The following is a 25,418-nucleotide window of genomic DNA, read 5'->3' as shown; positions in this document are numbered from 1 at the left end:
GAAATATAGGGAAAAACACTTCGTAAAATATATGATTGTTTAACTACTATGCTGTACACCTAAAACTAATACAAAATAACATTGAATTCAAACTGTAAGTAAATTATATATATAAAATAGATAGATAAATCCTAGAGAATGAGTGCCTTGTCGAGTGTTCCGCATGAACTCTGTGCCTATTTTTAAGTAAGGGGTTGGTGCGTTCTATCGGTGCACTTTTATTTTTTAAAGATAGTTGAATACTTCTTTCAAAAGCTGAGATGATTTTTATGAAAATATTCATCTATCTTCCTACAGAAATCTTTAAAGAGATTTTAATACTTCCAACTTATTAATCCTATAGAATTAAGAAGAATAAGGGTATAAACAGACCTCCAACTGGGCTATTCACCATGTCCCTAGCCAGTGTTTAAACCAAAGAGGTGCCTCCCTGCCCCTCATCCCAGTTATCAGAGAACAGCCTTAACTGGGGATATGGAAGAGGCATCACCTTGATCCCCACAATTTCACACCTTCTTGCCTGACCACAGGCCACCTTCCTCACTATCATGGCCACATGTTTATGCCCTTTGCTCAACACAACACTGAGTGCTCCAGCAGCCGGTGGGGAGGAGGCGGAGGCGGGCGTCAGGTGTTAGCAGAAGCCCAGCTCCATGCTGCCTCCCTCCTCTGTCACTGAGCCCCTGGAGTGGGCAGGATCCCCAGATGCTCACTGCTGCTGGGGATATGGAGAAGGATTCTCAGACCCCAAACACAGTTTTTACTTCCTTCATGGAAATCATTCCAATTGTAATTACCTGTTTTTCTGTGCGTTTACTGCCTTTAATATCTCCGCTAGACTGCAAGCTCTTATGAGGGCAGGGAGCTCATCAAATGTGCTTAGGGGTGTATAGCGTCTGTTTAGCTCAGTACCTGGCACTTAGTAGGTCCTCAGAAATATCTGTTGAATAAATCAGTAAATGAATAAATATACCAGGCAAGAGAGAAAACGGGGTGTGAGAAGAGGGTGAAGAGGACTTCCTGGTGGAGGTGACAATCTGGGTTTGAAAAATGAATGAATGCCTAAAAGACAAATTTGGTGGTGCTTGTGGGGAGGGGGTCACAGCTAATCTAATTCCAGGGAGCAGATACAGAATGTACAAAGCAGGGACTAAGACTATACTTGGTGGTGGTTGGCAAATCATGAGGATCTTGTATGCTCTGTGTGGAGCTGACCTTTATTTAGAGCCAACAGGGAACTACTAAGGTGTCCAACATGCATAGAAAGAAGAACAAGTCAGTTTCCAGGAGATGATGTCCAGATTCAAGTTATGGTCCTGCCATCAATACACCATTAGTCAGAGCGGGCACCTCGTTCCCTCTCCCATGCCTCAGCTATCAAATGAGACTAATGAGGCTCAGGGTTCAGTGGGGCTAGATCATTACAAGGGCCCACATGATTGGACTTGTGAGTTGTGGATTTAGAGGCCACCACTTCATACTGCTCCCGGAGGGACTGGTCTTACAGTGTGTTTTTCTTTGTTTCCAAAGTATTCAATTGAAGACAGTGGCACTGTGCCCAAAATCAATGAAATTGTATTTTATTTTGGAAAAAAATAATATTCATGAAAGTATTATTTATTCTCAAATTAAATTGATCACTATATTCTTTATCTTCCCCTTTAGGTCAAGAGAAATAGAAAATTCAGGAACATAATTCTTTAAGCTTTGAGCCAATCAACCAAGCATAAAGTTAGGAAAAAAATATGTCATGGACATGGCTGAATTTCCTAGAATGAGAAACTCTGGGAGGGAACCCAAGTTTATATCCTGCGGATCACAGATGTGACAAAATTGCCTAAATAATTTATAGCTTATTTCAGCCTAATAGAGTCAGATGGAATGCAAACAAATATGAGTGGGGGAAAAAGAGAAAATCTGTGTCATTTTCCAAAGTACACAAAAGTGCATTTATTTGTGGGAAAAGAGGCAAATGGAAATATACTTATCTAAATTACACTGGGGCTGAAAAGACATGAGAATCCAAAGAGCTAATTATAGGGCCATTAATAATACATGTTATTTTCTGATTAACTGTGCAACTTCAGACAAATTAATTTACTTCTCTCAGCTTTAATTTGATGATCAGTTAAACAAGAGCAAGGACATTGATACCTATCGTATTTATAGGGAAAATGTGTGAGAGATTCACTACAATTTTCTTGCTTGGCTTAGAAAGATACAAAGAAGCAGCCTCCTGAGCTGTAAAGAGGTGGAAATCTCTTAACTCCCCTCTCAAGGTGCTCAGAGAGTCGCTCAGCCACTTTCAGCACAGCCACGTATCTGAACACACAGCTCACGGTTTTCTCAGAACCAGCCATTTCCTCCAAAAAATCCAGCTGCAGAATCCAAGTCTAGGCTGGTAGCTTGTGGTTTATCCCCTGCTCTTCTCACTCTGTTCACATTTCAAAGCACTGGTCACGGATGAGGACACACATACACACACACACACACACTCACGTGCACTGCGGCCAGCAGCATATGGGTGTGTGCTCATGAGAAGAAGACTTCCTCCCTGTCCCATTCAACAAAGGCAACATCCATTGCAGGCTGTTTCCTTCCACAGAGCCAGAGAAAGGCCCTATTACAGTAATTATTATCATCATTACTATTATCGTATTTTCTCTCACCTCTGAACACGTTTCAGATCAATGGTACAGTGCATTTACTAGTAGGGTGTGCGCATGTTCTCAGTTCAACATAGAGCACAGCTGTATTTCAATCCTAAGGGTCTATTTGGCAGCTCTGGGCCCTAGCTGTCTGCATCCTATTTATCAGTCTTCAGGGAAGCTGATGACTAAAGCTCTCCAGCCCTGGGAGAAAGCACTTGTCTAGCTTGCATGGCTGAACACTTACCAGGCCCACCTTTTCGTACCTGTTTATGGGTCTTCCTCCAATAGACTGGATTCCTCCGTACAGTCACCATTTCATGTGAATTTTTTTTTTTTAGTTATAAACTAAAATTATGTAATAAGTTTATAAATTGGAAATATAAAAAGTCTACAGCAATATGTCAGTCCCCTAAACTTTATTTACTTAGATTACATTTATTGGGATAACTTTGGTTCACAAAATCATACAGGTTTCAAGTGTACAACTCAACAAAACATCATCTGCAAACCGCACTGTGTGCCCATCACGCCCAAGCAAAGTCTCTTTTCATCCCCATTTATTCCCCTTTGCCCACCCCCTTTTCCATCTGGCTATCACCACACTGTTGTCTGTGTCTATGTGAGATATGTGAGGTGTCTGTGTGTATGTGTGTGTGTTTAATCCTTTCACCTTCTTTCATCCAGTCCCTGAACCCTCCTCCCTACTGACAGCTGTCAGTCTGTTCCATGTATCCATGCCTCTATCTGGCACCTAGATAATCAACACTCGATAAATAAAGATCAGTGATGAAAGTTGCATATAAATCAGTGGGGTTGTCAAGCATCCCAACAGTCAATTCAGGGACTTGCCACTAAGGAAAGTTTACTTTTGGTACGCCTCGGGAACACAGTATTTGCAACAGTAATTTGGAGCGGAGAGCCCTCGGTCTTTGTGCATCCAAGAGCATCTTACTAGTGTAAGGGTTTGGCACAGTTGGCCCCAACACAGAGGTATTTTTAATCAGGACATAGGCATAACTTCTGCCCTTCTCTAATTTGATTAATGGCTACTTACTATATCTAGGTCTTTCATGATTGTTTGACTTTTGTGCTCAGGAAAACTGACATCTTTCATCTTATTGAAATGAAATTTTAATATTTTGAGTATTTCAAGTTATTAAAATATTCCATAATTTATTACTATTATGATTTTTATGGAAGTTATTTTTAATTGAGAAAGACAGGTTATTTATTTAATCGATTGGAATCCCCTGTTGATTTATTTGACTGCATAGGACTGTCTCATTTCTTAGGAGGGGCTTGATCTGAATTCCAGTTATTGAGCTGGGCAGTGAGTTAGCCTCATTCTCTGGCTAAGGGACTCCCAAACTGCAACCCTGCAGTTTGTGCAAGTTTAAATGAATTCCAATTTAATCTTCACTACAGCTCTGTGGAGATATTATCCCTGTAGTAAATTCTGATATGTCAGGCCTTTGGTTCCTTCACAAATAGCTGTAATTGCAATCAGCAAAAATGCCAGAGGGTTATTACATTATTTCCATGAGAAGTATTCTTCAAGGCTGCATAGGCCTTGGGGCCCTGGGTTCTCATTGTGCTGTTTTAAAAATTTTTGGGTGGCCCAACACCCCATTACTGTTCATAGGAAACTCATCTTGAGCCTCCACTTGAGCAAATCAGAGGCTCAGGTTGATTTAAACAGCATGAACTTTGAATCTGCAAAAGCCCTGAGATGCTAAGACAGACGGCATCAACTGGATGGGGAACTGGTCTCAAAACACTAACTCAAAAGCCAAAAAAGATGCTATTAAGGCCAGAATGGGAACAGCCCAGGCTAGAGGAGGAAGGCAGAAAGAGCTTGGCTGTTTGGGGCAGTAGGCTTCTGTCTGAGCTGTGTACAAACATACCTTGAACTCATTTCCTCTGGGCTACCCTCTTGTCTACTTGATCTTCACTCTTGTCTGTGTTTTCCTTTGACTATCTATAGGCACAGCTCCTCTTTGGGGCTCTTTTCCATGGTGACAACTCTCACCTGGTGTTGGTGACAGTCCCTTCCTTTGCCTTGTCAGGCCATCTGGTAGATGTTACTTTGCCTATTGGCTCCACTAACCTTGCCCACATAACTGTGCAAGGTTCCTTCATAAAATCTTCCATCACCCCGTTGGCTGCTCCATGTTTCCTCAAAGTGAAAGAGCATGGGCATGGAAGCAGAGATGTGAACTCCAAAGAAGGAACAGAACTCTGACTCTTGTGAGCTGATATGAGCTAGCTCCAACCCACTCCCAACGTGCTCCCATCCTTATATTGTGTTTCCATTCTGTTTCAGCCCTTGGGTGAACCATCCTTTTTAAGGCCATTGTGGTTATAGAAATTTTTTAATGTTATATAAAAACAGTAAAAACAAATGCCAATCTGAGAGAGCTTTTTATCTGGCAAATGAGATTGAGACCAATCCTATCTAATAAAGAGGGAATATGCTAATTGGTCCTCACGCCATTGCAAAGATGGCGGTGCCCACAGCCAATAGGAGGAAATATGCTAATTCTGCCCCGCCCCCAAAGATGGCAGCGCCCATAGCCAATAAGGAGGGAATATGCTAATTGACTGTCCCGCCATCAAAGATGGTGGCACCCACAGCCACAAGATGGCAGCACCCAGTCCTCTCAGCCCCGCGGGAGTCCCCTAGTCCCATCAACCCCCCAGTTGCCTAGGGCCAGCCCCGAGGCACAGGCAAGCCTCGGATGGCGGCTGCCCAGCCGCCCAGGGCCGCCCAAGGCTCAGGTAACCAGTGTTGGCCGAGGCTTACCCTGCCAGCTGCGGCAGCAGCAGAGGTGTAATGGGTCATCACCTTCCCCAGATTGCTGGGTCGCCTCCCGCCCCTGAGGGCTCTCGGACTGTGAGAGGGGGCAGGCTGGCCTGAGGGACACCCTCCCTCCAGTGTATGAATTTTCATGCACCAGGCCTCTAGTCTCTCAATAATTGGAGAAGAGAAAGTCTTGAACTTTTACTGCTGTTGTATATCAAAGGCAACAGACTAATTCTTATAATCTGAACTCCATAATGGCAATGAGGAAGCAAGAGGAATTTGGGGGCAGTCTTAAGGGTACAGAGAATAAGAAAAATTGAAAGCTGATTCTCTGAGCCTCAGTCACTGTTGCCAAATCTCTTGGTGATTATATATTCAACTGGGGCCCTGAGTTAGTCCCACTGGACACAATGCTGCGCTGCAAGAGGCTGAAGAACAGTCCTCCCAGGACATACACACAATTCACATCTCACATGAAAGCACGGAAAGGTACCGCCTACAACTCTTCTCTCCCTTGTCTGAAAGCATCAGGACAGGCTGAGCTGGGACAGAAAATGGCCCAGGTTCAAGATCTCAATAGCATAGCTGCCAACCCACACTCTACTTGGCTCAAGCTGGTGATATCATTTCCTTGCTTTCATGTGCTCTAAAATTTACTTATAAATGCATGGGGAGAAGAATTTTAAAAGGGGAAATGAATGAAGAAATTATACCTCCTCGGAGACACAAGCAGATTTGTACACTCCGTGTCTTCTCTGAGCCAATCCAAACATGGCACTCCCCCATGCCAAACTTTCTTCACCAAGAAGCACTACCAGATGCACTGACGAACACAGAGCTGAAGGCAGATTAAAATCAGAGCATTCCTAAACGGGCAGTCTCAATTTCTGGACTTTGGTTCTGGACTGCATTTTTTTTTGCAGAGGGTTTTTTGTTTGACTTGCTTTTAATCAGCAGTCTGAATCTTCTTGCCAACACCAGTTCCTGAGATTGAAACTTCTTATCTCAGTAGAGCACAATTAGGTTTCAGGGTTAAGTCAGGTGGCAGAGTAAAGCTCTCAGAATGCTTTATTCTAAATGAGAATAAACTAACTCCTAACTTCATTTAGAAATGTATGTTACATTCTACATAGGTGTGCTTCAAACATTTAAAGGAAAATCAAAGTAAAAATCTTTTTAAAGGCTCTCTGGAAGTGATATAACTGGAAAATACCAATCTACAGCAACAATGCTATTTGCTTAGGTAATCGAGCCCTAGTAAGGAGTTACGAAAATTAAATGTATTTAAAAAATGTTGTTCAAGAAACATATTTCCGATTAGAAATGAAACTACTACAGGAATTTCTGAAGAAATGAGATAAGTCACAGAAATCAGCTTTCGTTATCTCTATTTGTGATGCTGAACATAAATGGAAAAGGTACCAAAAGCTACATATTGAACAAAAAGAGTGAAGATGAGAGAGATAAAGGAAAGGGGTGAGATAAGATCTCTTCTAAAGCAGTGTTCAACTTATAAATTATTTTATGTGCAACATGGGAGGGAGACATGCAGAGGGACAATAAAAGCCACCTCTTAAGTGGCAATGATAGAGGATAAGGGAAAAACAAGTATCTCCTATGCTCATACCATATGCCACATATCTGACTTAAATTGTCCCAATGGAATTTCATAACATTACAAACTAGGTAATTATCCCCAGTTTTATAGATGAGGAAATAGCGGATCAGAGGGCTTAAGATACTTATCTAAGTTGATCCAATTAGTGAGAAACAGGGGTTACAAACTGAGATCGGAATCATTCTAAAGCCAGTCCTTTTCCCACAGTCCACGTGGCTTTGGAATTCAAAGCTAATGTCAAGTGTGTGTGTGTGTACTACAGGGTGGTATTTTAGCCCTTCATTGCCTTCTGGTTTTGTCACAGAAACATACTGACAGCAGATAAGACCCAGTAATTTGGAGGTTGCCAAGCAAGGCATTGTTGTGATAGTCTAGAAAATCACCCCCTAGGCTTGTGACAGAGGGCACCATTGATTCACTTTGCCAGATAAATGTAGACACAAATATCCTATAGTCTACAGGGATCAGCAAAGTGTGTGGCACATACTAATATACCCCGTATTTTCCAGCGTATAAGACGACTGGGCGTATAAGATTTTCCTGGGTTAAAAAGTTGTCTTATACGCCGGAAAATACGGTAATAGTAAACTTTTTGCCCAATTCTCTCTCATGAATAGAGTGTCAGGTACCGTATTTTCTGGCGTAGAAGACAACTTTTTAACCCAGGAAAATCTTATAGGCCCAGTTGTCTTATACGCCGGAAAATACGGTATATTCCTTTTCAAGTGTTCTATTTGCATGAGTGGTTTTAGATGGTCCACTCACTCATTCTGACAACCAGCCTCTGGAAGAATGGACATATCCATGTCCACAACCCAGAACAGGGCAAGATATAGTAATTTATTTGACCAATCTTAGTTATTGAATTGTTGATCAAAATTATATTTGAGAAGTCTTGAGAGTAGGATAATGATTATTCTTGATGCAAGTAATTAAATACTGTGATGAAACTGACCTTTTTAGTAAGGAAAATAAGAAAACATTCACATTCTAGTTACCACAGAGGTACAATGAATAAGCTAATGGATAGCTAAATGGGGCAGAGGTAGATAGCTAAATGGGGCAGAGGTAGTTCTAAATTTTCATATACACATGTCTAAGCTTTCATTTCTAATATTAACTGTTTATCTATGAATTGTTTTTTGTGTTTGTTGTTGTTGTTATTGTTAATCCTCACCCAGGAATATTTTTTCCATTGACAGATTGAAAGGGAGGGGGAGAGACACACAGAGAGAAACATCGATGTGAGAGAGACACATGGATTGGTTGCCTTCTGCACATGCCCTGATGGGGGCCAGTGACTGAGCCCGCAACCGAGGTAAGTGACCTTGACCAGAATCAAACCTAGGACCCTTCAGTCATAGGCTGACAATCCAACCACTGAGCCAAACTGGCTAGGGCTGAACTGTTGTTTTTTTTTTAAATTATTTTTTCATTGTTCAATTATAGTTGACATACAATATTATATTAGAATTGGGTATATACCCCAGTAATTAGACATTATATAACTTACTAAGTGATCATTCCAATATATCTCATACTCATCTGAAACCATACATAGTTACTAGAATATTATTGACTATATTCCCTATGCCAGTGGTCGGCAAACTGTGGCTCGCAAGCCACATGCAGCTCTTTGGCCCCCTGAGTGTGGCTCTTTCACAAAATACCACAGCCTGGGTGAGTCTATTTTGAAGAAGTGGCATTAGAAGAAGTTTAAAAATTTTGGCTCTTAAAAGAAATTTCAATCGTTGTACTGCTGATATTTGGCTCTGTTGACTAATGAGTTTGCTGACCACTGCCCTATGCTATACTTTGTATGCCCATGCCTATTCTGTAACTATCAATTTGTATTTCTTAATCCCTTCAACTTTTTCACCCACCCCCTACCCACCTCCCATCTGGCAACCATAAAAATGTTCTCTGTTTCTGTTATGTTTATTTTGTTTTTTAGATTCAATTGTTGATAGATATGTATTTATTGGCAATTGATTGTTCACACCCTTCTTCTTATAGAAGATCCTTGAACATTTCATGTAATACTGATTTGGTGGTGATGAACTCCTTTAGCTTTTTCATGTCTGGGAAGCTCTTTATCCTTTGATTCTAAATGATAGCTTTGCTGGGTAGAATAATCTTGGTTGTAGGTCCTTGCTTTTCATCACTCTGAATGTTTCTTGCCAATTCCTTCTAGCCTGCAAACTTTCTGTTGAGAAATCAGCTTACAATCTTCTATTGTAAGAGCACCCATAACTGCTTTTCTCTTGCTGCTTTTAGGATTCTCTCTTTGTCTTTAACCTTTGCCATTTATTTATGATGTGTATTGGTGTGGGCCTCTTTGGGTTCATCTTGTTTAGGACCCTGTGTGATTCCTGGACTTGTATGTCTACTTCCTTCACCAGGTTAGGGAAGTTTTCAATTTCCTGCTCTATCTCTTCTCCTTTAAGCACTTACATGATGTGAATATTGCTACACTTGAAGTTATCCCAGAGCCTTCTAACACTCACATCATTTTCTTGGATTCATTTTTCTTTTTGCTGTTCTAACTGGATGTTTTTTTTTGCTTCCTTATCTTCCAAATATCTGATTTGACCCTCCCCTTCATCTGCTCCACTGTTGATTCCCTGTTATGTATTCTTCATTTCAATTAGTGTATCCTTCATTTCGAAATGGTTCTTTTTTATAGGTTTCATGTCTTTTTTTTATGCTGTTGAAGTTCTAAGTTCATTGAGCATCCTTATAGCCAGTGTTTTGAACTCTTCGTCTGGTGGATTGCCTGTCTCCATTTTGTTTAGTTCTTTCTGGAATTTTGTTCTGTTCTTTCATTTGGGACATGTTTCTTTGTCTCCTCATTTTGGCAGCCTCCCTGTGTTTGTTTCTATGTATTAGGTAGAGCTACTATGTCTCCCAGGCTTGGTAGAGTGGCCCAATATAGTAGATGTCCTGTAGAGTCTATTGGCACAGACTCCTTGTTCACCTGAGCTGAGCACTCCAGCTAGCCCCTATCCCCAACCCTCCTGTTGCAGCTGAGCCTTGATTACTGTTGGCAAGTCAATGGGAGGAATTTGCCCCCAGGCTAAGTGGCTGCAAAGATTGGCTGTGACCACTGTGGAGGATCATCTGTGCAGAGGCATGCCACCCCATAGAGCAGAACTTACTACAGCAAGGCTCTGGTGCCTGCTGAGTCTGTCCTTTGAGTGTGTCAGTTGTGGAGGTTATTAGGTAGTGCTTTGACATGGTCTGAAGGTGTCCACTGGGTGCAATGGCTCTAGGGCCTCCTAGGAGGTGCACACCAAGGTCAGCCACCATCTGTGTTCTACCTAGAGCCTCCTGGCATGAGCTACAAAGTAATCTGCAGATAGTTGCTATGTGTGCTAGGCTTGGCAGTGCCTAGGAGAAGCCAGGCTATCAACCAAGGCTGGCTGTTGCAGGTACCTGGCCTGGGGCCACTTAGTGAGAAGTACGGGGCATGTGGAGGCCAGATGCTGCTTGTTTGAGAGATTTTAGAAAAGTCTGAAGCATGAGTCAAGGCAGGGCATTGGTATGGAAAAGCCACTGGAAATAGCATTCATGGGCCCACAGGTTGGGTGGTGAGGGGCCTCAGGGAGTCAACAGGGCTGGGAAAACTGTGTGAGCCAGGCTGATGGAGACTCAGATATAGGCCTTGCCTGCCAGCTCTTCAGTGTGGGAGGAAATTGCACCCTTGCCCGCTCTTGCCCTGATGCCAGACAATTCAATTCCTCCCTGTATGTCCCTCATGTGAACTGTTTATACATAAATCTTAGAAATGTGACACTATGATACACCATTTAATCTTATAACATATTTGTTATATTTATATATTTAATATATATTATATATATACATATATATATTCATATTTTTTATACACACACACACACATATACAAGGCATTCACTAAAGAGGGTGGATTTAGAAAATCAAAATAATGGTGTTGTTTTAAGAGCTATGTGTTCATATGTGTTGACATCAAAGCTAGCTGGGTGGATTCAAAAGAAAGAAGGGTGAGAGGGAGAGGACTCCCATGAAACACCACTGGATTCAGGGAAGTTCCTGTCCAGAGGAAGGTTAGTGGTGCATTAGACAGGGTACCTGTCAGAACCAAGGAGAGAAAATGTCAGCAGAAGGGCAATCTTGTGCCTGGTACCTGTCCAGAGCTAAGGGTGGAAGAAAGAGAGAGAGAGAGCCCACTGCTTAGGGACCCAAGTCTTGCAACATGCTCTAGCTGGAGAAATGGAGATGACACAGTAATGCCATGGAATTCTAGATCAAGAACTATAATATAACTAGAGGCACGATGCATGAAATTCGTGCGGGGGGTGGTTTCCTCAGCCCGACCTGCACCCTCTCCAATCTGGGACTCCTTGGGGGATGTTTGATTGCTGGTTTAGGCCCGATCCCTAAACTGGCAGTCGGACATCCCTCTCACAATCCAGGACTGCTGGCTCCTAACTGCTCCCCTGCCTGCCTGCCTGATCACCCCCTAACTGCTCCCCTACCGGCCTGATTGACACCTAACTGTTCCCCTGCCGGACCGATTGCCCCCAACTGCCCTCCCCCGATGGCCCGATCACCCCTACTGTCCTCCCCTGCTGGCCTGTTTGCCCCCAACTGCCTTCCCCCTGCCAGCTTGGTCACCCCCAACTGCCTTCCCCCTGCCAACCTGGTTGCCCCCAACTGCCCTCCCCCCCTCACTGCTGGCCTGGTTGCCCCATGCAGACAGCTGTTCAGTCATTTGGTCATCCCTCACTAACCCCCTGCCAGCCTGGTCGCCCCGTGCCACCTGCTTGTTCAGTTGTCCCTCACTAATGCCCCTGCCGGCCTGGTCGCCCCACGCAGCATGCTGTTCAGTCATTTGGTCGTCCCTCACTAACCCCCCTGCTGGCCTTGTCGCCCCAAGCAGCCTGCTGTTTGGTTGTTACTGTTACTGTGACGGTATCCCTGACAATTTACATATTCCTCTATTATTAGTATAGATAAGGTACCCTAGTGCAAGAGGAAGGCAGAAATTATTAACCAATTTTTCCCCTCTGTAAGAATTCAGTTAGAAACCATGATGGACTTAACCATGCCAGTGAAATTATGAGTAAACTCAGCTTTAACGAATAGGAAAGGGAGGCAGAGGAAAATCAGATGCATTTCGTAAGTAGTTTTGTTCCTGTGCACATATGCAGGCCTGGCAGAAGAAGCCTTCTACAAGGAGGTGTCCCTCTGCCGAAAGCTTCCAAAGTGGAACACTACAGACTTATTTTTGGTTAACCCTTTGCACTCGCTTGCTTTTTTCTCGATTCCTTTATTCTAATGCTAACCGTGTCGAGTCACACTCGACATCCGAGTGCAAAAGGTTAAGAGAAAATATGTTTTACTTTTTCATACAGTGAGTCCCACCCATTAAAATGTCAATTCTGGTTAAGGGCACATGCCTGGGTTGCAGGCTCAGTCCCCAGTCGGGGGCATACAGGAGGAAGCCAATCAATGGTTCTCTCTCATTGTTGATGTTTCTATCTCTCCTCTCCTTTCATCTCCAAAATCAATAAAAATATATGTATTAAAAAAATAAAAGAATACAATTTTATGACACATCATCTCTATATTGCATTGTGTGCCCACCACCCAAAGTCAAATCTTCTGTCACCATATATTTGACCCTCTTTACCCTCCCCTCAGTAACCACCCTATTGTTGTCTGTGTCTACGAGTTCTTGTGGTTTTTTTGTTTGTTTGTTTGTTCATTTGTTGCTTTCACCCCACATATAAGTGACATCATATGGTTCTTGACTTTTCCTTCTTCATCGACCCACTTGGGATTTTCACTCAGAAGATAGTCCTTCCCTCGGTAATCTAAAATGAATGATGAGAAGGAAGGACAAAATCCCACAGTTCTCCATGGTAAAGATCCCAAAATTTTATAGTAGCATTTTTAAAAGACTATACTTCACCATGCTTTGTCAAATAAATTACAGAGAAATATTTGGCTTACTTCAAGGTTATGATATATGAAAGTAATAAGAAATCTAGTAAGCTCTCTTAACAGCTAAGAAAAAAAGTAAGATTTACTTGTACACTTGAGCTGCTAGAGAAACTACTATTAATAGTGGATTTGATTCCTGTTATCTGTTAATGTGCCCGTTGAAAATCAAAGTATCTTCCATAATCAAGACATGCTGCATCTTTTTTAATAAGAGCCACTTTTTTGCTCTGAAACACATGGTATTAAAAGTTGGTTGCATCATTATGTTTCATCAGACGTTGTTAAAACAGCTCTTTTTCCAAATAACTGACTTGATTAAATAATTCTCTTCCCTCACCTTTTAATGTGCATTCAAATAGCCTACTTACTACAGCTTAAAAGGGCAAATTTAATGGACTAATGAATGCAGCAAAGGATGGAAACAAACAGCTATTCTTGGTGACACTCACTTCTTCACACCGCAACATCTTTTTATTGTATTTTAAAATAGTATCAAATATTTGTCATTTTTGAGTTCAGACATTCAAATACCTATTGTTTCATTAGGACTGTTTTGCATCAAATAGCAACATATATCTGCAAAATGCATATAAGAGAGAAGTAGTTTTAAATGATTTGTATGAGGCTTGAGATAAAGATACAAGTAAAAATTTGACCATGTAATCCCTAATTGGGAGTCATTTTCCCTTGGAAAATTCTTATAAGGTAACAGAAAAAAAATGCTTTAGACAGAAAAACAAAGGATAAAAGTATTTCTCCTACAAGCCTTGGCACTGAATTATTCCCAAGAGAAGGCACTGTCATCATGAGCAGAAAACTAGAATTCACGGGCCAGTCACCCAAATCAAAAGGAACTTGCTCACCTGGAAAGAAGAGAATTTTCAAGGCAATGCCAAGGAGGCTGACATTAAATGTTCTTCCCAATTAATCACTTTTTCCATACCAAATGCCAGAGTTCTGGGTCGAAAAAAGACTAAGCCAATTTGGCCATTTAAAGTTGCCAGGTCAAGGACTTGTATGGGTACACATAAGCATAACCAATGGACACATACACTGGGAGGGTGGGGGTGGCTGGGGAGAGGTCAATGGGGAGAAAAGGAGACATATGTAATACTATATGTAATACTTTAAACAAAGAATTTTTTTAAAAAGGGAAAAGTAAATAAAAATAAAGTTGTCAGGTCCTCTGTAATTACTGGTGGCCTCTGGCAATTAGAGCCAGATGGGATATAAAATTAAAAGCAAGTTTTAGATGAAATTCTGCCAAAAGCATAACCACTTAGTAGCAAACAGTCACACACCGACTAACCGTGAGGCTCAAGGAAGTCCTTCCGCTGTCCCCTTCCATGGATGGAACTAGATTCCGAGGCAAGAACAGCTCACCTTACTCTCAGGTCATGCACAGAGTACTCTCTCAAGTCCTTCTTTTTAAATCGTCCGCCAAGCAGGTGAAGGAACAGTTTTTACCTTTGTCTAGTTACCAGGAAAACTGCACGGAGACAGATACATGCAATGCCACTTTGGTCTGACTTTGGAAACTGTCACTTCATATACCTATGATTCCTCTATTCTCAGTGACACTCACTTCCTCACACTGTAACATCTTTTTATTTATTTATGTATTTGTATTGATTTCAGAGAGGAAGGAAGAGGGAGAGAGAGAGAGAGAAACATCAATGATGAGAGAGAAACATTGATCAGCTGCCTCCTACATGTCCCACACTGGGATTCCAGCCTAAAACCCGGGCATGTGCCCTGACCAGGCATTGAACCATGACCTCCTGATTCATAAGTGGATGCTCAACCATGGAGCCACGCTGGTGGGGCATACTGTAACATTTGGATGGCCATGGAGTGACAGGAGTCTTAGCAGTCAGTCATTATATCAAATACCCATATATGCATTTCTAATTACAGCGTCAATGTAGTGGAAAACAAGAATTCCATGAATCTGTTTCAAGGTTTTATCTTTCACTTGCTAATGACTGGTTGGAAACTCTAACTCTAAAATAAATAATTTAAAAAATCATTTTACAGGGGTATCACTAAAGGGGAAATAATATGAGTTGTCGATGCTGTGGTGGTGGCTACTGGTTTTGAAGGTACAAAGAAAGTGTTTAAACGCTGCCCAAGAATGGACTTCAAAGTTCTTACCCACCCACCCTTATGTATCTCTGCCAATACTTTCCTAAGCATGTCACAAAAACACTGATTCTGCAAGAAGCCCATAAAAAGGTTCCAAATTCAAATATATTTCAGAAATTTACCCCATGTAGAAACTCACAAGGCTGCATAGAACACAGTAAAGGCTTTGTGAAGTCCTCCAGTTAAAAAAACACAAAACAAAACACAAAACCTTAACTAGTGCTTCTGAAATGCAGATCTTCGTTTCAGGTGACCTTACTTAATGGCCTGTATGATGCTAGCATGTGTTTTGAAAAGTGCTGCTAAGGAGTTTCAATTACCTGTCCCCCAAAAATCATCTGTCTGGAACAGAAAAATTTCCCCGCATCTCAGCTACAGCCTTCATGCTACAGTTGAAACACATTTTCTGTTGTTCATCCCTGGTAGATGTGAAAGAGCTGGTTTTCTGTTGTTCATCCCTGATAGATGTGAAAGAGCTGGTCGCCATTCTCCAGGTTAAAAAAAAAATCACTGTACACTTAGAGAAGTGTATTACATCATCCATCAGCATAGTCTTGGCTCCGGCCAGGATAAGTTGTGAGAGCAAGAAGGTTTCCTGGCAGGTCAGAGGTTTGTTTAGATCCTATCTGTGTTCAGTAGGATAATTATCTTAGAGGTGGAGGGGAGAATGGAACGAGAGTAGAGAAAATCAAGCTCTTCCAGGCAGCTACTATATTTTATTTATTTTTATTCTCCATAGTCAGTATATTGCTTGGAACCAGTGAGTGGTCAATGAATTAAATATCTAGCATTTTTATCTTACCGTTTTCCTCTCCAAGTACACCATCCTGCACTTACATATTCTTTAAAAAGTTATTTTTCTTAGCTTTAAATAGTCTGCTAGCTTTTAAGACCAGTTTCCATTTCCATCACACAGCTATAGAGATGGCTGCTAACCCTGACTGGTCATGCTACTCAGTGCCCTCTTGCCCGTGAGAGGCACAAAAAGTACAGGCACAAGGAGGATACTATGGGACACTCCCCCCAATTCATTCGCCCTGTCAAAGTATTCTTGAAAACATTCTCATCCTAAGCATTGGTTGTCTTTGTAAAACATGGCCACTGATTATTCATTCATTCAAATACATATTGTTGCCATTTCTATAGTTTCTTTGGGCATTGTGCTTATAGGCAATCACTTAAAAAAATTAGCTATCCATTACTTCTGTCTCCTTTTCATTATCCAGACAGTATTTATTCTACATTCTTTTTGGAATATATCAGTAAGCAAAACAGACACACACACACACACACACACATACACACATACACACACATCTCTACCCTTTGAGAAGATAGACAGACAGATAGGGAAGCAGTGAGGGAGAGAGAGACCTAGTAAGGGGAATCTGCAATATAACTGTTTGGCTCAGTGGATAGAGCGCCGGCCTGTGGACTGAAGGGTAGTGGTTTCGATTCTTATCAAGGGCACGTACCTCAGTTGTAGGCTCAATCCCTGGCCCTGGTCAAGGTGTTTGCAGGAGGCAACCAATTGATGTGTGTCTCTCACATTGATGTTTTTCTCTCTCTCTGTCTCTCCCCCTCCCTTCTAAAAAATCAATGGAGAAAATATCATTGAGTGAGGATTAACAACAACAAATATATATATATATACATACATACATATATATATATATATTGGGCAAGAAGTGGATTGCAATTGTAAATATGGTGGTCAGGGTAGGCCACATTGGGAAGGTGGTAATTAATCAAAGGAAATGAAGGAGTCAGCCACAGAACTCATTTCATAGTAGGCAATGAGTTCAGGAAGGAACAGGAGAAATAATGGAGTGGGGATGGGTTGGGGCCAGATCAGCTTTTAGACCATTATAAAGGCTATGAATGACTTTTACTTTGGGAGAAATAAGGAACCACTGGACGATTTTTAAGTACAAGAGGGATGGGCTCTGACTTTCATTTTTAAAGACTCATTCTGGCCACTGTGCTGAGCAAAGACTGGACCTCTGGCACAAAGGTAGAAACAGGGAGATTAGGTAGGTAGCTATGGCAATAATCCAGGTTTGGACCATGTGATTGCAATAAAGTTGGAGAGAAGTTGTCAGATTCTAGATATATTTTGAAAGTATAGTTGACCATATATATATTTGTTGTTGTTGTAGATCCTCACCCAAGGATATTTTCTCCACTGATTTTTTTAGAAGAGAGGGCGAGAGACAGATGTATTTTGAAAGTATAATTGAGTTATTGGTGGGTTGGATATGATATTAGAGAGGACAGAGAGGAAACAAGGAAACCCAAGAATTTTGGTCTGGGCAACTAGTAGAATACACTGAGATTTAAAAACAAATAAACAAACAAAAAACCACTGTTGCAGAAACAATGAATGCATTAGGTTCAGTAATTCAATTTCACAGAATGTTGAGTTTGAGACCTCCATGTAGAAATTCACACTTTCCTTTCAGAACAACTGCAAGCACCATATATATGATTTCATTTATTCTTATTATATTTCAGGTTGGAAACAAGTTTGAAGACCTTATGGTCAACACACTGATGTGCAACAGTGTAGACATAGAAACAGTAAAGCTCATATTGCAAACTTTCTTTCTTTCTAATACTCTATGCTGCCTCTTTACACGTATTTATGTATAAAAATAAGGAATTTTAGGGGTTTTTATGGGGAGGGGTGTAATTCTATCCAGTTGTACTTATCACAATTGCCATCCCTTTATAGGGTCATTGGGCTTTGTACAAATAGCAAATCACCTAAAGAATTTGGCAATCACTTCAGTATCCTTTGTATTTCCAATACAATAAATAATTTCCAATGGGCTTCCTATTTAGAGGCACTTGTTTATCTTTGAGAGTGCCAATTACATATTTCATGGTTTTCTCAGAACAAGATGGAAAAAAGGTATGGCCCTTTAAAAAGAAATCTATCTTCTGAATGAAAACAGTAAGGAAAGAATGGCTCCAGGAGTAACTAAAATGTCTTTTGACCTTTTTAAGAGTTTAATAACAATCAGAAGCATTATAAGGCTCAGTGGTAATAAAGCGCTTTTATGAGAGTATGAATCATTAAGTTAAAAAGTAAGTTAAAAATGATTAGCATGTAAAAGGTGGCAATTATTTTACGTAAAGGCAAAAAATGCTATAGACTGTAAAATCTTGCTGAGAATCATAAAGCATACCATGAAGAAAAAGAAATAAAGCTGTTACTGATGTCTGAAAACTCCTTCCCAGGATGCAACTAATTCTTCCATTAATAAATGCAGTGTGTCTTTCAACTAAGGTATAAACATCAGAAGGGTAAGTAAATCATTTTCTTATTAAAGAATGAGACTTGTGAAAATGTAATTGCCCTGTGAAGGCCAAGAAGAAAACAAACTATTTAATGACGTGGAAAACTCCAGCCAGGCCTAGATCAAAAGCCGAGCAGAGGCCCTCAGGTACAGCAGAACTGTGTATTACTCAGAACTTGAGGAGGAAGCATGCATAGGGTTCAGATCCAGCACCAGGAGAACCACTTCACAGGTGTCCTACGCATAATGCACAGAGAGGAATGCCTTGGGAAGACTGCTCAAGGGCTTCTGATTGTCAGGTAGCCACTGAATTAAAAGTTGTATTTCTAGAGTCTCTTTTGTTCCAATATTCATCACTGAGTGGAATGGAGAAATTGAGCAATGACAGTAAGTTTTAAGAACAACAAAAATCCTATATAATAAAAGGCTAATATGCAAATTGTCCCCTTGACCAGGAGTTCGACGAGTGGGTGGGGACGGCCAGCCAAATGTCCACAGCCCCTCCTCCCAGCCGGCCCTACCTGATCTGCCCTGATCGGGGTGGGCCAGCCAGACCCTACCCATGCACGAATTCATGCACCGGGCCTCTAGTAAAATAAAATAATTATTTCTTATATCCTGCCTATTTTTGCTAAACTTCCAAATACCTTTAAAGACATCAATGATATATTTCTATTCTTTGGTGTTTTAGGTGACGACTTCAATGTTCATTTGTAAATAAGTCAGTGATATTTGTCACTATTCCTTTCTCTTGATAAATATTCACTTTTAACTAACAAGAGTAATTTTATGTTAGGATTCTGCCCTTCTGTTACATTTGAATATACCTACTTCCAAATTCCAAAATAAGCAAAAGCATTAAAAACAATTTTTTTTTTTACTACCATTAGCTTTTGGGTAAGAATTTAACCTCTGCTTCTGAGGATGGGGAATAAAAGGAGGTTGGGGGGAGGGAGCAGGAGTAATCTTCAGTAGCATTACAAATATTTTTGATCATGTAAAGCATGAATGCATATTGAAATATATAGAAGCAAAATAGCAGTCAACTGGATTATGTTTTTTCATGTCTGTTTTTTTCCTTACAAAATAGAAAAAGGAACCCTTATTGTGCTTCTGACATTAACCTGAGACCTTGGTCGGCAAACTGCGGCTCGCGAGCCACATGCTGCTCTTTGGCCCCTTGAGTGTGGCTCTTCCACAAAATACCATGGCCTGGGCGAGTCTATTTTGAAGAAGTGGCGTTAGAAGTTTAAGTTTAAAAAATTTGGCTCTCAAAAGAAATTTCAATCGTTGTACTGTTGATATTTGGCTCTGTTGACTAATGAGTTTGCCGACCACTGACCTAAGACAATTTCTTGATGAGGTGATGATGGTGATTGACAACAAGACTATAAAGATACCTGATAGGTTCTCAATGCTTCACACATGCCAGTCACTGTGCCAAGTGCCTTACGTGGCTCACCCTGGCACAGCCTTCTGTGACCCCACACTCTGGTGCAGGAACAAGGCTGAAGGAAGTGACTCACAGCAGATCAGTGGCAGAGCCTGGCCTCAGCCTCAGCTCAGTGCTAATCACTCCACCCCACAGCCTCCCCTCCTCAGACTCAGCACTCTTGATCTGGAACTTTGGGCAGTGCCCCTCCACATGCACACGTGGGCTGCCTCCGACATTGACAGGTCTGGCTCCTACCTGAGGTTTGTGGCCATGAATTTAAAGTACACCACCAGTGAAATTAGGGTGAATTAACATAAGTCACAATTTGTATCACACACAGCAATGACATGAAAGTATGTGGGGAAAGGCAGTTGCAATGCACCTTCAAATTTGTTCCATTTTACAGTGTGGTGTAAATTCAACTTCTCTATTTTCCAACACTGCATCTGCTGAAGCAGTAAGATCATTCTCAAACTCTCAGCAGAAAAATGATGCAAACAAAATTCTCAGCTTTGGAGCATGGCCTATGGGCTAAAGTTGACTTCAGCTACTGACCTGGAAAACCATGACCAAGTAGCAGGGTGTTATCACTATAGTTAAAAAGGTGGCGGGGAAAGAAGCCAGCTGCGCACAGTGATAAGAGGCTGGATCAGTGGGGCTGGCTAAACCTGAAACAGAGAGGCACCCCAGACAATGGCTCTGGTGGTCATGAACAGATGAACAATGTCAAGATACGATCAAGACCTCTTCCATCAGTGATTGCAATGGTCCCAAAGCAGGACAAGCTGGATGGGTTGCAAATGGGCCAGAACAATTGGACCTTTAATAGTATGAAGAGGATTTTCATGCACTGAGGACAGAAAAAGCATGGAGAACATAGAGTTTGCAGAGAACAGGAACTTAAAAGAGAATGTAGCCCAGAAATTTAAAAGAAAAAAAAAAAATCAACATTGGCACAGAGCCATTCGCCATTAAAGACAACCTTCACTCCTCAAGTTCAATTTTATTTTACCACCTGGTATATTAAAACAACATGCTGATTTCTCCAGGTTTCATAATGGCTATTCTGGAATTTAAAAGTTATTCCACAGTAATCTATGTACCATAATGATAACTTAACCTATTATTTGGCTGAACAAAATGCAAAATAAATTTTAGAGATCTGAAAGCATGTTCCATCGGATTGTGTGGGTCTGTAGTAGTACACTGTTCTGTACCAGGGGTCAGCTAATTTAGGATACAATGGCAGAAATGAATAATTGTGACAGACTTGTATGATCAGCAAAGCCTCAAATATTTACAATCTGGTTCTTTGAAAAAAAAAAAAAAGTTTTCCCATCTCCTGGTCTATCCAATTGTACTGTAATTTTTTTTTTTTTTTTTTTGCCTTACGCTGCTCCAAGTCCTTTTTGGAATGAGGTAAGAATGTCAATGAGCAAATAATCACTTTCCAACAGTGGCTCCCCTCCTTGTTGTGATATGTGGAGGTTTTAATGAAGGACAGATCTAAGGCTGACAGTCATGTGATGGATCGCACCCCCTGCAGAGGGAGGCCCTGCCCACCCGCCGCAGCCCGCCTGTAGATGGCCTGGGCCTCCCTCTTTGGGGCAATTGTGGAGTCCCCCATTGATCGATCGCCCCAGTGGCCGGTGGCCTGGGCCTCCCTTTGCAAGGCGATCATGGGGCGATGGCCGGGCCCCGGACCAATTGCATCGCACCCTCCTTGGCTGGCCTGGTGCAGTGGGTGTCAAAGTGTGGTCGTCCGGAAGGTCCTCCGGATGGTTGTTCTGCTGTTAGGTCAACTTGCATATTACGCTTTTATTATTATAGACTAGGCATGGTATGCCATACATTGTAGTGACTCCATATTCTATTTTGTTCTTCTGAAATAGGCTGGTTTCCCTGCTTCATTATCTGATGAACTAGCCTGGACTCAAAGTGAAAAACTTGTTTTCTGCAGAGAGCTGACTTTTTTGCTCAGGTGTTTTGTTTGTTTTCTTTTTCCTGGGTCTCCAGGGGATTTCTCTTGTGCCTGCATAGTTTGTGATCAGCCAGTGATTTCAACAGAGGGTATATAGAGACAACTTAAGCCAGTGAAGTGTTGTCTGCTCTCTGCTACCCAAACTATGTGTGGGTGAAGGAACTCATTCAAACTTGCAGCAGATAAGTCAGTCTCCCAGGCTTTCCATTTGGCATGTGCTCCCGTGGGAGTTCCATGTACACATGCTGTTCAGCAGTCAGCTATGAATGCGGAGAGAGCACATTATCTCAGCCCTTGCATAGCTCTTGGCTTCCAAATCTCCTCCTTAAATTTCTAGCTGCTCGGTTACTCCCCCCAAACCACATCAGCCATCTCTAACCAGTAAACCTGTTTTTAACAGTGGTGTACGTGTCTTGAGGGGAGCGGGACAAGGGGAAGATGGGGAGATGAGAATACCCTCTGGCATCTTACCCAATTCAGTAGCAGTTTTTCATAAGTAAGCATTTTCAAGTTCTTTGCTGTCTTTGATTATTCTTGAAATGGTTGCAATCAATAACTTGTGTAGTTTTCAATTTTTTATGAAGTATCACCCAACTGAGGCAGGCAGCCATCAGTGGAAGTAGAGTCTTAACCATTTAAGCACTTATGATATATTATCATGATTTCATTAAGCATTATATGAAATCAGATTACTTCAAAAATTAGCCAACCACAGTAGCAGGAAACAAATTTCTTGTTTGTAAAAAATTAAATTTCAGATCTAATTTCTATAGGGTTGGTAGAAACAGTAAAAGAAAAATGTAACAGTAAAAGAAATACAATATAAAGAAATATGATTTGACCACGGTCTGTTAATCCTACTAAGGTCTTTAAAATATATATACCTACCAGGGAAATTTTAAATACATGAAGTTTTTTTAGACAAAAGAGTCAATTTGATTTAGACCCAAACCTCCTGTTGAGGGGGAAAAAGCATTATTGAGTATAGACTATCTCTCTTGAAATGTAGAGTTCATTGACATTTAAGAAAATTACCTTGAAGGCGGCTAAACAATGCAGGCTTAGTAAGGCCATCACTACCGCCAGAAGGATGGTGGCTAAATTCCGAATGTCCCAGATGGTCTCTACCAGAGGAATACTGCCGACCTGCCAGTCATAGCACAGGGTAACAGGTGCAAGCAGAAGCCACACGTTGAAGGCCAAGAGGTAGGAATACGTAAGGAATCTACAAAGAGAAGAAGAATCGCTGAAACATAACTCATGATCCATGATATTATCTAAACAGTCATTCACCCTGTTTCTATTAAACAGCATTTCTACACTGTCAACATTATCTTATAGGAAAAGGCAAGGTAAGATGGAATTCCTTTAGTCATTACATTGATCATTTTGGAAAATACCTAATAGTTTCTAGTCACTGTGGTAGACGCTGGCCTTTCAGTGGTGAACAAGTAAAGACCTAGGTTCCACAACATATACTTTAAAATTATCATGCAAATAAATACACTATAACCTGAGATAAATGCTATGAAGGAAAAGTTTGACGAAAGCATATGACAGAAATGCTGCCCTGTTGGGTATGATTCCCTGGGTAAGAAATGTGTGAACTGTCCATCTTTAATAGTTCTCAGACACCTGTAGTAGATATGAAAATATTTAATCATTTTAATAACAAATTGATTATCATTTTATAACAAGTTGATCCATATTGAATTATTTCCAAAAAATCAAATATCTGTGGTAGAAAGGTAATGTCTCTTATTCCCAAGTGGACAGACTAGCCATTCAGAGGAGGCAAGTCCCACTGTCCTTGCTAACACAGGAACAGCCAGGTGGACCTAGGGGAGGGAAATACTGAGTGGAGGTATTATTCCCGTTTCCTGGCTGTGTCTAAGTACTACCAGACAGTGGAAAACACTCTAACTGATCCCATTCCTTTGAGGGTAGAGAAAATGGAATTTATTTAAATTTATTCAGTCAACACAAATTCATTAAGTAGTGTTCTAGACCCCTGAGAACTGCAGAACTCTCAGCACATACCAAACTCCATCCAAACCTCAGTACTAGGAGAGGACCAAACCCTAGCATTGATCCTAGCAGCAAAAGGCCACATGCCCTAGGACGACCCCAGCCTCCCATGAAAACACTTGGCTGAGAAAGCTCACACCGCCAGAAGAGTTTACTGTGTTGTGTTCTAGCTAACACCTGAGGAGAGGCCAGCCAACTCCCATTCACACTGACCGACCCTTGGTCGTTTTTCAGCTCTCTGACTCTGCCGAGCCCCAGCTTGGCCCCCTCTCTCATTCTCCCTTTAAAGTTTCTAGTCATCTTTGCACAAATGAGAATGGTGCTCAGCTCTTTCTGACACTATCAGTAGTTACTGAATAAAATCTATGTTCACTGCTTTCACTAATGTCCACTGTGTTTACCTCTGACATCCTAGATGGGATTAAACAGAATAATCAGGTAAATTCCTTGTCCTGGAGGAATGTACAACCCAATATGGAAAATAAGATGTACAGAATTAAAGAAGCCAAACAAGATGAACACCGTAAGAGTGCCGACTGTGAAGAAAAGCCCTCGCCTGTTTCTCGGATTCTTTTGGAGAATTCCTACGTTGCCTTCCAGTGTGATGAGTCAGATCAACTTGCCCTCCTCTCAACATTAGCTGCTTGTTTGGAACATCCTTCCCAGACCTTCCCAACTTGATCTCCTTCCCTTTCCTCATGGGGATTATTCATCGACCCAACTCTCAAATCCGAACAAAGGAATGGGTTGAAGGAATAGAGATATTGCCATGGTCTTTCCCAACACTCTTCTCTGCTATTTTTAATAAAATGTTAATGTACCAATAGTGTATTATATATTGAAATCTTGAAGAAGTCCATGCTTTCTTATTTAACAAAAAGGAAACAAAAAATTGCTGTCTTCCTTTTAGGCTTGGGTCTGAGAAATTGTTTTATGAGAATGCCAACCAACTTCATGGACAGGGGATTGGGTCACTTTGTGCCTCTATTTTTCACAGAGCTTCTAAACGATCTAATTCTTAGCTCAAGTAAAATTCTCTGTGACAGCTTTAAGGAAGAATGCTGAACCATCAAACTTAGCAGGCAAGTCACACAGCTTTGTCGCCCAGTGACACCCCAGGCCTCAAAAATAACTTTAAAAAATAGTATCTCTTTTTCTTGATATAACAGTAATAAGCAATGATTATAAATGGCTGCAAAAACGTATTAGGTGAAAAGCTGATGGGATACTTTATAATGAACGGATCAGGCTAAATCAGGTGCCTAGAACTCGCTAAATAATTTTAATGTCACAGAAGGAGACCAACAGCCAGCTGTCCTCCTGATGGATACAGATACCCCCACATATGAAGCAGCCCTGTCAAAAAAATTTACACTTGAATCTGATCAAGCCCATTTGTTACCAGTTCACATCAAATACAGAAAACACTGGGGCATGCTAAAGGACACCACAGGCATGCAATAT

The 25,418-nt window shown here is 41.2% G+C and overlaps 1 protein-coding gene across 2 annotated transcripts in view; it reads right to left on the bottom strand.

Annotated features, from left to right (window-relative positions):
• Positions 1-25,418, bottom strand: part of TMTC1 (transmembrane O-mannosyltransferase targeting cadherins 1) — a 234,987-nt gene that overhangs the window by 80,104 nt on the left and 129,465 nt on the right. For both annotated transcript variants that reach the window (XM_028144115.2, XM_054719184.1), the window contains exon 8: positions 22,962-23,151. In XM_028144115.2, the coding sequence (XP_027999916.1) occupies positions 22,962-23,151 (190 nt within the window). The remainder of the gene's footprint in view (positions 1-22,961; positions 23,152-25,418) is intronic.

This window comes from Eptesicus fuscus, chromosome 7 (genome assembly GCF_027574615.1).
Source record: "Eptesicus fuscus isolate TK198812 chromosome 7, DD_ASM_mEF_20220401, whole genome shotgun sequence".
In the NCBI taxonomy this organism is placed as follows: Eukaryota; Metazoa; Chordata; class Mammalia; order Chiroptera; family Vespertilionidae; genus Eptesicus; species Eptesicus fuscus.
This window is presented reverse-complemented; position numbering and strand designations above follow the sequence as displayed.